The sequence below is a fragment of the Rhinoderma darwinii genome, chromosome 1 (genome assembly GCF_050947455.1).
Source record: "Rhinoderma darwinii isolate aRhiDar2 chromosome 1, aRhiDar2.hap1, whole genome shotgun sequence".
In the NCBI taxonomy this organism is placed as follows: Eukaryota; Metazoa; Chordata; class Amphibia; order Anura; family Rhinodermatidae; genus Rhinoderma; species Rhinoderma darwinii.
The window spans coordinates 476,358,935-476,374,725 of record NC_134687.1 but is presented as its reverse complement, the minus strand read 5'-3'; the positions used below and the strand labels follow the sequence as shown (position 1 = coordinate 476,374,725).

Here is a 15,791-nt window from a genome sequence, read left to right as displayed (position 1 = left end):
TCAACTCCCCATTACCATTATCTAGGGGTCCTACATGTTCAGACCTTGGCTTTTTTGCATTTATATGCTTGAAGAATTTTTTAGGATTTGTTTTACTATCCTTGGCCACCTGCCTTTCATTTTGTATTTTTGCTAATTTTATTACATTTTTACAGATTTTATTAAGCTCTTTATATTTTACAAAGGCTACAGCTGTACCCTCAGATTTGTATTTTTTAAATGCCCTTTTTTTGTCATGTATTGCCCCTTTCACAGAAGGTGTAAGCCATGTGGGGTTTAATTTGAGTCGTTTATACTTATTACCTGTAGGAATAAATTTTGCACTATAATAACTCAAAGTAGATTTGAAAATCTCCCATTTATCATTTGTTCCATTATTTGACATTAGTTCTTCCCAGTCTATATCCTGAATTGCAGCCCTCATCCTGGGGAAATTGGCTTTCTTAAAATTAAATGTTTTTGCCCTCCCAGCCTGCGTTTGTTTTTTACAGTATAGGTAAAATGTAACTATATTATGATCACTGTTACCGAGGTTTTCACGAACATTGACATTCCCAACAAGATCTGCATTATTAGAAATGACCAGATCCAACAGAGCTTCACCTCTAGTCGGGTCTTCCACAAACTGGCCCATAAAATTTTCCTGCAACAGGTTGAGGAAATGTCTCCCCTTTGCAGTTGAAGCCGAACCATGACACCAATTAATATCCCGGAAATTAAAATCTCCCATTATCACTACAGTACCCGCCTGTGCAGCCCGCTCCATCTGTTTATATATCTGACCTTCCATCTCCTCAGTTATATTGGGGGGTCTATAGATTACACCAAAAGTAATTTTTTCAGTGATCACCTCCCTTTCTAGTTCCACCCACAAGGTTAAACCCGAAATTACAGAAAAACGGGGAGACCCCTGACGAGTTACTGACCCGGTTATTCAGGGAAAATTCAGCAAGGGGAAGGAATGAAACCCAATCGAATTGACAGTCAGAGATGAAACACCTTAAATATTGTTCCAGGGATTGGTTAGTCCTTTCCGTTTGGCCATTAGTTTCGGGATGGAAGGCGGAGGAGAAGGACAGATCAATCTCCAACTTTTTACAAAAAGCTCTCCAAAATAAGGAAACAAATTGTACCCCTCTGTCAGAAACGATATTGACTGGGGCCCCATGGAGACGCAGGATGTGTTTCACAAACAAAGAAGCTAACGTCTTGGCGTTAGGTAGCTTCTTAAGGGGCACAAAGTGGCACATCTTGCTGAAGCGGTCTACTACCACCCACACCACCGACTTGCCCTGAGATGGGGGTAAATCGGTGATAAAATCCATGGAGATATGGGTCCAAGGTCTCTGGGGAATGGGCAAGGAACGTAGTAGGCCCGCAGGTCGGGACCTAGGGGTTTTGGACCTAGCGCAAACCTCACAATCGGCGACGTAAGCCCTAACATCTTTAGGCAACCCAGGCCACCAATAGTTTCTGGTAATGAGGTGTTTGGTGCCCAAGATGCCAGGATGACCAGATAGAGCGGAGTCATGGTTTTCCCTGAGTACCCTTAGCCGGTATTGCAGGGGAACAAACAGTTTGTCCCCAGGGAAGTTCCCGGGAGTTGAACCCTGATCAGCCGCAATATCAGAAGCTAAATCAGAATCCGTGGCAGAAACGATTATACCAGGGGGTAAAATACAAGCAGGATCCTTCTCGGAAGGAGGATTGGCCATGAAACTACGTGACAGAGCATCAGCCTTAATATTCTTGGACCCAGCCCTATAGGTAACCAAGAAATTAAATCTGGTAAAGAATAGTGCCCACCGAGCTTGTCTAGGATTAAGCCTCCGGGCCGATTCTAGGAAAACCAGATTCTTGTGATCCGTAAGGACCGTTACCTGGTGTCTGGCCCCCTCCAGGAAGTGCCGCCACTCTTCAAAAGCCCATTTAATGGCTAGAAGTTCACGGTTGCCAATATCATAGTTACTCTCCGTGGGCGAAAACTTCCTAGAGAAGTAAGCACAGGGGCGGAGATGGGTGAGGGAGCTGGTACCCTGGGACAAGACGGCCCCCACTCCCACCTCGGATGCGTCAACCTCCACAATAAATGGCTCCTCTTGGTTGGGCTGAATCAGCACGGGGGCCGAGATAAAGCACTTCTTGAGGGTCTCAAAGGCCTGGACGGCCTCAGGGGGCCAATGGAGGACATCAGCACCCTTGCGAGTAAGGTCCGTAAGAGGCTTAGCGACGACCGAGAAGTTGGCAATAAATCTCCTGTAATAGTTGGCGAACCCTAAAAAACACTGTAACGCCTTCAGGGAGGCAGGTTGGACCCATTCCGCCACAGCCTGAACCTTATCCGTGCTCACGTTGGTAACTCCACTTCATCCTGGTCCTGACTATTCATTCACCGCTCTGTTTCCTCGCGGCGTTCCGTGGGCTACTGCCCCTTCCCTTGCATGTTCCCTGTTTGTTCTCCCGTGCACTTAGACAGCGTAGGGACCGCCGCCCAGTTGTACCCCGTCACCTAGGGCGGGTCGTTGCAAGTAGGCAGGGACAGGGCGGTGGGTAGATTAGGGCTCACTTTCCCTTTACCTCCTTCCTGCCATTACAATTATAAAACATTTGCGGAGATCCTGGCTCCAAAGATGGCTTCGTTGTTTAACGACTTCTTGCAGGGTTCTCCCATCCCTCAAACGTTTCTGCACTCCCACATTACGTTGATCCCTAAACCGGGTAAGGACCACGCAGATTGCTCCAATTACAGACCCATAGCTCTTTTGAACTCTGATCTCAAAATTTTCACTCGCCTTCTCGCAAATAGACTCAATGTTTGGCTCCCATCTTTGATCCATAAAGATCAAGTAGGCTTTGTGCCTCTTAGACAAGGGGGAGATAATACACGAAGGACCCTTGATCTCATTGACGCCCTACATAAGCAAAAGGAGCAACAACCTATTGGTACAAACAGGAAGCAATCTCGTCAATGTAAATGTAAATACATAAATTGAATGAAAAACGAGATCCTATGTAAAACCAAGTATATCTTGGTGCACTGACCCTCAACATCTGATATGAGCCTATAAGGTGTGGGGTACAATTAACACAACCATGTAACAGAAAAAGGAATAACAATCTTTATTGAAAAAGTCACAGGATTAAAAGATGAGTCATGCACAGCATGAAAGTAAAACGTTCATCTGATGCCAGAGATACAAGTGCACCATGGGTGAGTAGACACATATGTATATAGTAATAACAGCTATGTTAAACAAATAGACCATGCAAGTTGATTGGAAGTCAATCCAAGGAAACAGAGATTGTACAACACAGGTGAGAAATGGATATCACATTTAAGATAATGATGCAAATATATTGATGAAGTCTCTGTATCAATACAAGTTGGAAAATTTAACCACCAATACTACTCTAAGTGAGTCAGGTCTATGAAAAAAACAGCAAAGAGAAATGAATGTAACAAGGTCACATACCCATGGTGATGTCTCAGGCAGGAGAGATCGTCAGACCCGACGCGCGTTTCGGCGGGATGCCTTCGTCCGGGGGCCTGAGACATCACCATGGGTATGTGACCTTGTTACATTCATTTCTCTTTGCTGTTTTTTTCATAGACCTGACTCACTTAGAGTAGTATTGGTGGTTAAATTTTCCAACTTGTATTGATACAGAGACTTCATCAATATATTTGCATCATTATCTTAAATGTGATATCCATTTCTCACCTGTGTTGTACAATCTCTGTTTCCTTGGATTGACTTCCAATCAACTTGCATGGTCTATTTGTTTAACATAGCTGTTATTACTATATACATATGTGTCTACTCACCCATGGTGCACTTGTATCTCTGGCATCAGATGAACGTTTTACTTTCATGCTGTGCATGACTCATCTTTTAATCCTGTGACTTTTTCAATAAAGATTGTTATTCCTTTTTCTGTTACATGGTTGTGTTAATTGTACCCCACACCTTATAGGCTCATAAGCAAAAGGAGTCAGCGATCCTTCTTAGCCTAGATGCAGAGAAGGCGTTTGATCGCTTGGGATGGCCATTTATGTTCGAGACTCTAAAATCATTTGGGATATCGGGTCCTTTCTTGACGGCGCTGCGTGGTCTCTACTCCACCCCAACGGCGGCAATTAAACTCCCACACTCCACCTCTCCCCCGTTTCAAATCTGGAATGGTACGCGTCAGGGGTGCCCACTGTCCCCTCTCCTGTTTGTGCTTTGCATCGAACCCCTAGCAGCTCAAATACGGAAATCCGTCGATATAGCGGGGGTTAAGATACAAGATAAAGAGTTTAAGGTCTCCCTGTTTGCGAATGACGTCCTTCTGACTATTACCAAACCCCATATCTCCCTCCCTACCCTTACTACGGCTCTCCGTAAATATGGGCGGCTCTCAGGGTATAAAACGAATACATCTAAAATGGAAGCGCTCCCTCTTAACGTCCCACAAAGGGAACTCATGCTCCTCAAACAAAACTACACCTACAACTGGAAGGAAACCTCCTTGACTTACCTGGGGGTTCAACTCACTCCCTCTTATGCATCGGCCTACAAGGCTAATTTCCCCTCTCTGTTTGGGGATCTACGTCGACTGATGGCCAAGTGGGATCCTCTTCCCATGTAATTTTTTTATTATTATCTTTTGTAGGCCCTTTTTCCCCCTTGTTTGCATCTATATACTCTACTTCATGAGATGACTCTCTATCATGCTGTATTATCATTGTAATGGTCAGATGTAAATGGTATATACCTTACTACTTATATAGAATACCATATATATCATTAAATTGTTCTAATGTACGGTTTTATCTATATTATTTTGTATTTAAATGTATCTAAATACTTGAATTTATATGCATATTATTTTTATTTTTTCTTTCTCAGTCCAATACAAATTGTTATATGTTATTTTGTACTTTTGTTTCTAGTTGCAGCGAATGTGAGAAAGGCCTTGGTTGGGCCGAAACGTCTAATACCTATCGCTTGCATTTATTTTCCTCTGTTCTGTACATATTACTGAACCTTATGGAATGAACAAATAATAAAAATAAAAATTAAATAATTCTTCTTGGGAATCTACACAATCATTTGGAGTGCTTATAGGTTTCTTTATCTCTACAATTGGGGTACAACCTGAACCTAGTAATAGCACCAACGACTAGGAGTGCATCCTTACTATATTTTTTACATTTCTCCGTAAATATGGGCGGCTCTCATGGTATAAAACAAATACATCTAAAACGGAAGCGCTCCATCTTAACGTCCCACAAAGGGAACTCATGCTCCTCAAACAAAACTACACCTACAACTGGAAGGAAACCTCCTTGACTTACCTGGGGGTTCAACTCACTCCCTCTTATGCATCGGCCTACAAGGCTAATTTCCCCTCTGTTTGGGGATCTACGTCGACTGATGGCCAAGTGGGATCCTCTTCCCATGTAATTTTTTGGGCGCATAGCGGCGGTCAAAATGACCTTGTTACCTAAATTATTATATTTCTTTGAGACCCTGCCAGTGGCAGTACCTATGAGGGAACTGCGGGCTTTGCAGTCTTCCATCCTCAGGTTCATATGGCACTCCGGCAGACATCGAATCCCGAAATCAGTTTTATTGTCTGGACGATCTGCGGGAGGGTTATCAGTTCCTGATGTGGTAAAATCATACTGGGCGACCCATCTCCGCCGCATACCCTGCTGGGTGTCCTTAAGGGCATACAACAAGTGGACTGAAATAGAGAAGCTATGGATGGCTCCAGTTCACCCAAACTCCTTGTTATGGGGCGATCCGCTGGCAATACCGTCTTCACTTTTGCTGGGCCCCATGAGATTCCAGAGGGAGGTGTGGGAAAACTGTAAAAAACGCTTTCATTTGGCGTCGGGTTGCCCACCCTTGACCTCGGTACTCTACACTCCCACTATTCCGGGCGGTACTGTCTCCCGAATAGTACGATTGTGGACGGGACTTGAAGTATTCCATTTGGCCGACATGGTTGACCCCCACACACTAGAACTTCACCCGTTCTCATATTTTCAACGACATCATAACGTCCCCTCTTCCGCATTTTTCCATTACCTTCAGATCAGACATTACATGCAACAAACGTTCAAAACCACGCGAGTCACTACGCCTACAAGCTTCGAAAGGCTGTGTCGGTATGCTACCACCACTAAGGGGCTTATATCCGCTATCTACACAATACTGTTGTCCCCGGATGACTCCCCCCCGCCTGGGCATAGATACATGTTGAAATGGGAGGCCCTGCTGAATAAAACTATCCCACTCTCATTGTGGCAGATTATCTGGTCACAAGCAGCTAAAACTTCCATCTGCACTGCATATAAAGAAAATCAATACAAAATCCTTATGTTTTGGTACCATACCCCTGCCTTTCTGCATAGCTTCAATCCGGGTATTCCTTCAGAGTGTTGGCGATGTAGAGATCAGAGAGGAGATCTGTTCCATATTTTTTGGGGTTGCTCACTGGTCCAACAGTATTGGTTGGAGGTGAGGAATTTGGCGATGGCGGTATTACAGCAGGATATTCCTCTAGACACTTCACTATCTCCTGAATGTTCCCCCTAGGTCCTTGGAGAAGCCACGAGCCCGAATTTTCGACACTTTCTCACCGCTGCTAAGACGTTGATAGCTTGGAAATGGAGACAGACCGCCCCTCCCTCACACATTGAATTACTAACTAGAATAAGGGAAATTCGCACTATGGAGCATATGACGGCCTCTACTGATAACAGGCTAGACAGGTTTAAAGTGGTGTGTTATCCATGGGATAAGTATTGGCTTCCGATATCTCAGGACTAGGCCGTAGCTTGATCTCTGATTATCCCCTCCCCCCCCTTTTTGTTTTTTCCCGGTGTCTTGTTTTGTCTGTCTGAATTTACTGCTATGTCAAATGGACTGTATGGCTTACCCATGCGTCCTAATGTTATGTGTATATTTTGAAAAATTTTCAATAAAAATACAGTTAAAAAAAAATAAAAAAAATTATTATTTTCAACTGAATTGATGCGCTAATCACGCACCGCACAGGCACCCATTGACTTCACTGAGCGCTTAGGTGCGTGATAACGCACCAATATAGGACATGAAGTGAGTTTCACGCAGCGGACTCTCGCTGTGTGAAAAAACAACGCATGTGTGAAAGGCCCCATTGAAATCAATGAGTCCGTGTGCTGTGCGTTGTTTCAACACACAGCACACGGACGGGATTCACGCTCGTGTGAGTGGGGCCTAACTGTACGTACACGGCACTACTTATCGTTCGCGTCTAACAGCTGGAACCGCCTCCGAAACCCCTGCCAATCAGCACAGTGAAGGGGCTGTGGCACTTGAATGGGCGCCACCTCCCCTCCATCGCTTACATAGGCACATTAGCTCATCCATACAAGCTGATATGCCTGCTATTGCAGCTCGTCTCATTCAGTGCTGTGGTCCCTTCAATGTTGTGGCTCGGACCCCCAGCCATCAATGTTTAAGTCCAAGAAAACTGGTTTAAAGTTCACAGCATGCTCGATTTCTATTTCTTCAAGATTAGTAGCAGATTTTAACTACTCCATTGTGAGATGTTATGTTAAAGGAAAGGTGTCATGAATGATTAATTTATGTGTTTTTATTTAATAAAATATTATACATTGACTTTATTTTTTCACTCACACAATGTTTTTATTTATTAACACTTTCTTACTTTACTGGGGGCTGCCATGTTTTCAGAGCGACCCAGCATAGCAGCTGGTTTGTAGGGGGAAAGCTGGCGCCATTTTGAAGACCTGCCGCACTGCAGGTAAGGGGTGTGTGTGTGTGTCAGTAGCAGAGCTGTGCGCATGTGCAGCAGAGCGGTGTGCGCGCGCAGCAGAGCGGTGTGCGCGCGCAGCAGGGCGGTGAGCGCCCGCAGCAGAGCGGTGTGTGCGTCAAGCAGAGCGGTGTGTGCGTGAAGCAGAGCGGTGTGTGCATGAAGCAGAGCTGTGTGTGTGTGTGCGTGCAGCAGAGCTCTGTGTGTGTGCGTGCAGCAGAGCTCTGTGTGTGTGCGTGCAGCAGAGCTCTGTGTGTGTGCGTGCAGCAGAGCTCTGTGTGTGTGCGTGCAGCAGAGCTCTGTGTGTGTGCGTGCAGCAGAGCTCTGTGTGTGTGCGTGCAGCAGAGCTCTGTGTGTGCGTGCAGCAGAGCTCTGTGTGTGCGTGCAGCAGAGCTGTGTGTGTGCGTGCAGCAGAGCTCTGTGTGTGTGCGTGCAGCAGAGCTCTGTGTGTGTGCGTGCAGCAGAGCTCTGTGTGTGTGCGTGTGTGTGCGTGTGTGTGCGTGCAGCAGAGCTCTGTGTGTGTGCGTGCAGCAGAGCTCTGTGTGTGTGCGTGCAGCAGAGCTCTGTGTGTGCGTGCAGCAGAGCTCTGTGTGTGTGTATGTGTGTGTGCAGCAGAGATGTGTGTGTGCAGCAGACGTGTGTGTGTGTGTGTGTATGCAGCAGAGCTCTGTGTGTGTATGTGTGTGTGCAGCAGACGTGTGTCTGTGTGTGTGTGTGTGTATGCAGCAGAGCTCTGTGTGTGTGTATGTGTGTGTGTGTGCAGCAGAGATGTGTGTGCAGCAGACGTGTGTGTGTGTGTGTGTGTGTGTGTGTGTGCAGCAGAGCTGTGTTTGCATAGTGTGTGTGTGTGTGTGTGTGTGCACAGCAGAGCTGTGTCTGCGTAGTGTGTACAGCAGAGTATGCACAGGTGCCGCTGATCCTTCATAGCCGCTTATCAGCTGTTTTGAAGAATCAGCTGCGAGCACAGGTTTATTTTTTTTGTTTTGCACGTTCCGCTGGACCTATTGGACTACATCGTATTGTAAAAAAGCGAGTTGTATGTACTAACAGCGCGCTTAACCATTTATATAAATGAAAAGCGTAATCAAGCGTTTTTTGATGCTGTTTTTGGCATGTAAAATGCGCCAAAAAAAAACGTCTAATATACGCAGTGTGAACCTGTCAATTGAAAAGTCATTCACCACAGGGTCTCCCTCTTGACTTTCATAATTCTTAGGCCTTATTCACACGAACTTGTGCGTTTTGCGCGTGTTGCAGTTCCGTGTGTCATCAGTGTTGGCTGCGTGATTTTCACGCATATGCCATCCTTATGACACGCGGTTTTGATGTTTAGAAAAAGAAATGAAGGAAGTGGTTTTATTTTTTCCTTAATTTCTTTATCTACTGTTGCGCGAATCACGCGCGACACACGGAAGTGCTTCCATGTGCTGCGCGCAATTTTCATGCACCCATTGACTTCAATGGGTGCGTGATGTGCGAAAAACGGGCAAGTATAGGACATGTCGTGAGTTTTACGCAGCGGACATACGCTGCGTGAAAATCACGGAATGTCTGAACGGCCCCATTCACTAACATAGGTCCGTGTGAAACACGTTCGTGTGAACAAGGCCTTAGGGTATGTTCACACGGAGTGTTTTCAAGCGTATTTTGGGGCATTTACGCTTCGAAAAACGCCTGAAAAAACTGAATCAGAACGCCTCCAAACATCTGCCCTTTGATTTCAATGGGAAATTCGGCGTTCTGTTCTGACGGGGCCTTTTTTTTGCCTCGTTTTCCAAAAACGACACGTAAAAAGACGCCCGCGAAAAAGAAGTGAATGTCACTTATTGGGACATTTTTGGAGCCGTTTTTCATTGACTCTATAGAAAAACGGCCGTAAAAAACACAGCGAAAAACGCGAGTTGCTAAAAAAAAAGTCTGAAAATCAGTATTTTCAGACGATTTTTATTTTGTTGGTACACATACCCTCAGCCATTTGGTGTGTCCTATAGCTTCTACCAGCTGCCATTGTAAAAACACTTCCAAATGGGAGTCGGACAATGCTTAGCAATTTGAAGGCACCTTTTCCTGGATGGTGGCCAAAAATAGGGTGGGGGAGGGGTGAGATTTCCTCCCACATTTACATCAGCTACTGTAGGTCAGGCTGCTCTGCCTGATTCACCTTGCTGTAATTCTGGGAAGTGCTCCCTCTGGTGGCCACCATAGGAAAACATGTAAAAGTATTATTTAATTTTTAATACTTTCCACCTTGTGGAAGAAAAAAACTAAATACAGCAAAAAAAAATGTAAAAAATATAATAAAAAAAAGTAACTTACTTCAAAAAAATGTTTTAGTTCGCGACACATTCTCTTTAATACATGCAGATTTGATTTCAACCCTCATTTGGATTAAAGGGTTTGTCTCATCACACAACCCCTTTAATATGAGCCCTGACTAACGGCTTATTTTGTCAGGGTGGAAGTTGACGTCTATATTCCCTAATATGGCGTAAAGACATGAGGTTGTTCTTAGGCCACGTTCGTACAGTGAAGTGTGGTGAAGTTTTTATGCCTTTTTTTTTGGCAAGTCCAGGGGACAATAGGTAAGGCAGAATTCAAAGATTGTGTTTTCGCTGGGATTTTTAGCTTTGGTAAATTACGGCAGCGGCAGTGTAGTGAACACCTGGAAAGCAACATGTCCTATCGACTGCGCTATAGATTCCGTCAAAAACAACAGAAACCTGTCACAACGGTGACAAATGGAAACCTTTAGCAACGTTTCGGTCACCATAGAGATCAATGGTGAAGGAAACGGAAGCTGAGGTTTCAGTTTGTCTTTCCATTGAGGGGTTAGGCCCCATGCACACGACCGTAAAATCACGGGCCCGTTTATTTCTATGGCCAACGGTCACCGTCCCGTATGTCTACGGGAGGGTGTCAGTGCCGTAGAAACCTGCCGAAAAATATAGGACGGGTCATAATTACGGGCACGGTCGTGTGCATGGAGCCCAACCCGACGGAAACCTCAGACGGAAGGGTAGCGGTCAATGGACTACGTTGGATTCGAGGACTACTTCGATGACGGCTTTTTTTTATTATCAATAAAATGGTTGAGTGGGGTTTTTTATTTCAATAAACCTGTTCTTTCTATGTCTTTGTATTTTTTTTAACTTTATTACTATCGCCTTATTGATAGCTGCTGGCTGATTGACCGCGTCCATTACTAAGGCAGGGCTTAGTGTTAGCTGATGCAGAGACAAACACTAAGGCTGGGTTCACACGACCTATTTTCAGGCATAAACGAGGCGTATTATGCCTCGATTTACGCCTGAAAATAGGGCTACAATACGTCGGCAAACATCTGCCCATTCATTTGAATGGGTTTGCCGACGTACTGTGCAGACGACCTGTAATTTACGCGTCGTCGTTTGACAGCTGGCAAACGACGACGCGTAAATTGACTGCCTCGGCAAAGAAGTGCAGGACACTTCTTTGCAACGTAATTTGAGCCGTTCTTCATTGAACTCAATGAAGAGCAGCTCAAGATTTACGAGCGTCACAGACGTCTCGCATAATACGAGGAGGAGCTTTTACGGCTGAAACGAGGCAGCTGTTTTCTCCTGAAAACAGTCTGTCATTTCAGCCGTAAAAGCCTCTCACCGTGTGCACATACCCTAACCCCAATTATTACCCCAGTACCAACCGCGACCATGGGTGCTGGGAACGATTCAGTACCCGACCATCTGTAGTGATGGTCGGGCACTGGGGCGGCCTCAGTCTGGTATTATTAAGCTGGGAAAGGCCAAAGAGTGGCCCTTCCCACCCTGGTAATGCTAGGCTGCTGCTGCTGTGTTGTATCTGGCTGGTTATGAAAAATGAGGGGGGGGGGGGGCAGCAGCAGGCTAGCATTACCAGGGTGGGGAGGGCCACTGTTTTTGGTCTTTCTCGGCCTAATGATACCAGCCTGTGGCCGCGCCACTGCCCGGCCATCACTACAGATGGTCGGGTACTGGATCGTACCCGGCTCTTCCCGATACCCATGGTGGCGGTGGGTACCGGGGTAATAATGGGGGTTAGTGTTATCCTCTTCAAGTCTAACATTAAGCCTCGCCTTAGTAATGGACGTTATCAGTCAGCCAGGGGCCATTACTAAGGTGGTAGTAATAAAGTTTAGAAAAATACAGACAGAAAAAATATTTTTGAAATATTGAAATAATCCCACACATAACCCTCGTTATCCATTTTATTAAGAAAAAAAACAAACACGCTGTTATCGAAGTAGTCCTCGAATCCAAAGTAGTCCAACAACCGAACTTGTAAAAAAACACAAACACACAAAAATAATTCATAACACATAAATAAGCAAAACAATTATTATTCTGACCTTTCCTAGGTCCAGCGCTGGAGCCGCAATGTCAGCGAGCTGGGCCCTGTATCTAATCCGATCATGTGTGATACTGTCTGGTGACCCACTGTATCTAATCCCATCATGTGTGATACTGGCTGCTGGGCCTTATATCTAATCCTATCACGTGTGATACTGTCTGCTGAGCCACTGTATCTAATCCTATCATGTGTGATACTGTCTGCTGGGCCTTAGATCTAATCCTATCATGTGTGATACTGTCTGCTGAGCCACTGTATCTAATCCTATCCAAAGCTATAGGGTGGTATATGTATTGGGGCTATTTCCCCTAGCGTTTCAAATCTTACCAACGCCCCTGACTGCTAGTGCTGCATTGTTGGGTCACTTAGGAGACCCAGCGATGCAACTGAAAGCTGCAGGCTGTCGGCCATGAGAAGTTTGGGGGGGGGGGGGTTACCATCTTAAACCCCCTTTCACAGGTTACATACAGCCAGTTTTAGGCTCTGTTCACATCATGTTTTGGCTCCATCGGGAAGTGCTCCTGACATATACGTTTCTCATGCTCACCTCTATTGGTCGTACATATGCCAAAGAGAGCCTCCCTTTGGCCGTTATAGGTGGTTATAACTTTTTTTAACTGTATTGAAAAACATAGCCTGCTAAGCTTACAATACAACAGGAGGCGGCAAAAAACAAAATGTATGCTGTGCGGTATATATATTTTACAATGGAAGCCAATGGCAAACATATTCAACTGTATAGGCATACAGTTACATATGTTTGGCAGAACTGTTAGGGTCAGTTCACACTGAGTTTTTTGTCGCTGATTTTGACGTGGAAACTGCGTCGGAATCAGCGCCAAAAAACAGCCAAAATCACCCCCCATTGATTTTAATAAGGAGGCAGATGCGTTTTTTTTCCCGGTCGGCATTTGGCCACTCGCGGGAAAAAAAGTAGCATGTCGCGACTTCCGCCTCTGACTTCTCATTGAAATCAAAAGGAGCCATAAAAAACCTGCAGCGCTCGTTTCTGAACATTTTTCGCTGCGTTTTTTGCCCACATACTTTTGAGGCAGATTCTTTCTGTTTGGCAGAAAAGTCTGTGTGCACATACCCTTTGGGTATGTTCACATGGCTTATTTTCAGGCTGATTTTGGAGCAGGAAAGCCTCGTTTTACGCGCCAAAATTTACTTGAAAAAAGCCTGCATACAGTTTCCCATTGATTTCAATGGGAAATACACTGTGCTGTTCACATGAGGTGTATTTTTACGCTGCTGAATGAAAAAAACGCCTCGTAAAAAGAAGTAGGGTATGTTCATAAGGCTTATTTTCGGGCCGTAAACGCCCAAAAATATGGCTAAAAATACGGAGGCTGAGCGCCTCCAAACATCTGCCCATTGATTCCATTGGAAAACGGCGTTCCATTAGGTTTTTTGTTTTTTTTACGCGGCCGTTTTTAAAAACGGCTCGTAAAAAAAAATGCCTTGTAAAAAGAAGTGCATGTCACTTCTTGAGCCGTTTTTGGACTCGTTTTTCATTGGATCAATAGAAAAACAACTCCAAAAATGGCCGTAAAATATGTATCAAAAAACGCCTGATGCATTTAAATGAGAAAATCAGAGGCGGTTTACCCTTGACAACAGCTCCGTATTTTACAGCCGTTTTTGTCAAGCGTGTGAACATACTCGTAGAATGTCACTTGAAGCGGATTTTCCATTGACACTATGAAAAACGCCTAAAAAAAACGCCTCAAAAGAAGCTTCAAATTGAAAGAAGCTTTATTTTCAGCTTCAAATACGCCTTGAAATCAGAGGTGGTTTTCCCTTGAAAACAGCTCCGTCATTTTCAGCCGTTTTTGACTTTGCGTGTGAACATAGCCTAACACTGCCATCTATTGATTCCAATGGAGATTCAGAGGCAGAAACTGCTCCGTTAGCTCCTGTTTTTTCCTGAACGCAGACAAAAATGGCCCAGGGAAAAAACACGCATCTACCTCCTATTGTAATCAGGGGAGGGAGATTTGGGGCAAATTTTGATTCCGACTTGGTTTTCGCGTCAAACTTAGCACCAAAAAATGCTATGTGAACTGGGCCTTAAACATGTACACTGAATCTAGAGCCCCAAACTAATGTGAACTGGGCCTAAGATGGATATTCACTGGTCTCGTGTGAGACTCCCCTCACTGTTTTTGCCCATAAGAAATATAAACCAGATCCATAGTATTGGTCAAAAACTTTGATCGCTGGTGGTGGGATAAACCCCTAAAAGACCTTCCCCAAAAAAGTAATGGATTTTCTAAAAGTTCCTAAAAGTATGTACTACCGACTCTACATGGCAGCTACCTCATTATAATACTATGACAGTAAATAACCAGGCTGAAACGAAGTCATATTCATTAAAGTGATTAACATGGCGCCTTGTCTGTAATAAAATGTACACTAAGCAGATGACAGAATGTGAAAATAATATTCATGACGTAGTCCCGGGAATACAAACACAATAAACGATGAAGCAGCTATTAGTAATGGGAGTGATGGGCAGGACTGACTCTGCTTCTCCCCCCTCCCAAATCTTAGCAGCGCCCTGCAATTCCAAGAGCGGCCAGCAGAGGTCTCAGCAACGCTCGCTTGTTTCAGATCAATCAGCAGCCCTGGGGAGCCGATCATGGAGACGCTGAAACGGACTTGATCAAAGGGCTCCTGCTAATCCATGTATGCCGCGCCTGTCACCGGGGCCACGGACTGCCCGCCAGCCTCCCCCAGAGCCGCTCCGGGACTCCCGCTATCTCCGGCCTGTCCTCCCGCCGGTGAGGAAGCACGCTAGTGACAGGATGTGACCTTATTCCACCGGCCAGCACATCAACTCCAGGCTGGGGCTCTCCCCAGGTATCTCCATCCACCTCCCTCCTCCCCAGTCACCCGGGCCTGAGCCCCAGTCTCCCCCTGACTAACTTGCCCACTCTAAACGTTCACTTACCCGGAGCCCCGCCGTGGTTGCCGTGGAGCTGTGCGTTCAGGTTGGGCTTGTAAGACATTCCCAGAGACATGACTGCCGAGAGGAGAGAGCAAATCACCCACAACAACAAATAAAATGTCCTGAAATCCACTGAAGCGTCTCTTGTCTGTCTCCCTCAGACACTTTTTGTTGTTTACAGCGGCGGCACCGGCAAATATGGCGTCACTTTACTGACACCCACAATGCAATGAAGACTCCAGACACCATGTCCCTGCACAGACCCCCAGTCACCCTCACCCTGGGGGGCTCCACACTCAAAATGAATACAAAGATGTGTTTTTTTAATCGTTTCTTTAAAAAATGCAGACATTTTACCCACACAGGGATAATCCTGTCAGCTGTTTTATAGGCAATTCCTGCCTTTTGTCACTAAACTTACACATTTTCTCAAGGCTTCTAGGGGGGGATATTTTTTTTCAACTTTTCACAACTTTTTTTTTTTTTCTTTCAAGACAGAATGTGACATTATATCTTACATTCTATAAATTTTGAAAAAAAAACTTTTTTTTTTTTCTACTTTTTACCTCAAACCTCACAATTGTCTCTTAAAAATGTGTATACATATTTTTCCGTGTAGACCTATTTATACAGTTTGACCAATATTTTTGTCGTTTTACCA

The 15,791-nt window shown here is 45.0% G+C and overlaps 1 protein-coding gene across 1 annotated transcript in view; it reads right to left on the bottom strand.

Annotated features, from left to right (window-relative positions):
- The window catches only part of CDK2AP1 (cyclin dependent kinase 2 associated protein 1), a 34,957-nt gene extending 19,529 nt beyond the window's left edge, over positions 1-15,428 (bottom strand). The window contains exon 1 of the mRNA XM_075854572.1: positions 15,134-15,428. Coding sequence (XP_075710687.1) covers positions 15,134-15,203 — 70 coding nt within the window. The 5' untranslated portion in view covers positions 15,204-15,428. The remainder of the gene's footprint in view (positions 1-15,133) is intronic.
- Between the last annotated feature and the right edge of the window lie 363 nt (positions 15,429-15,791).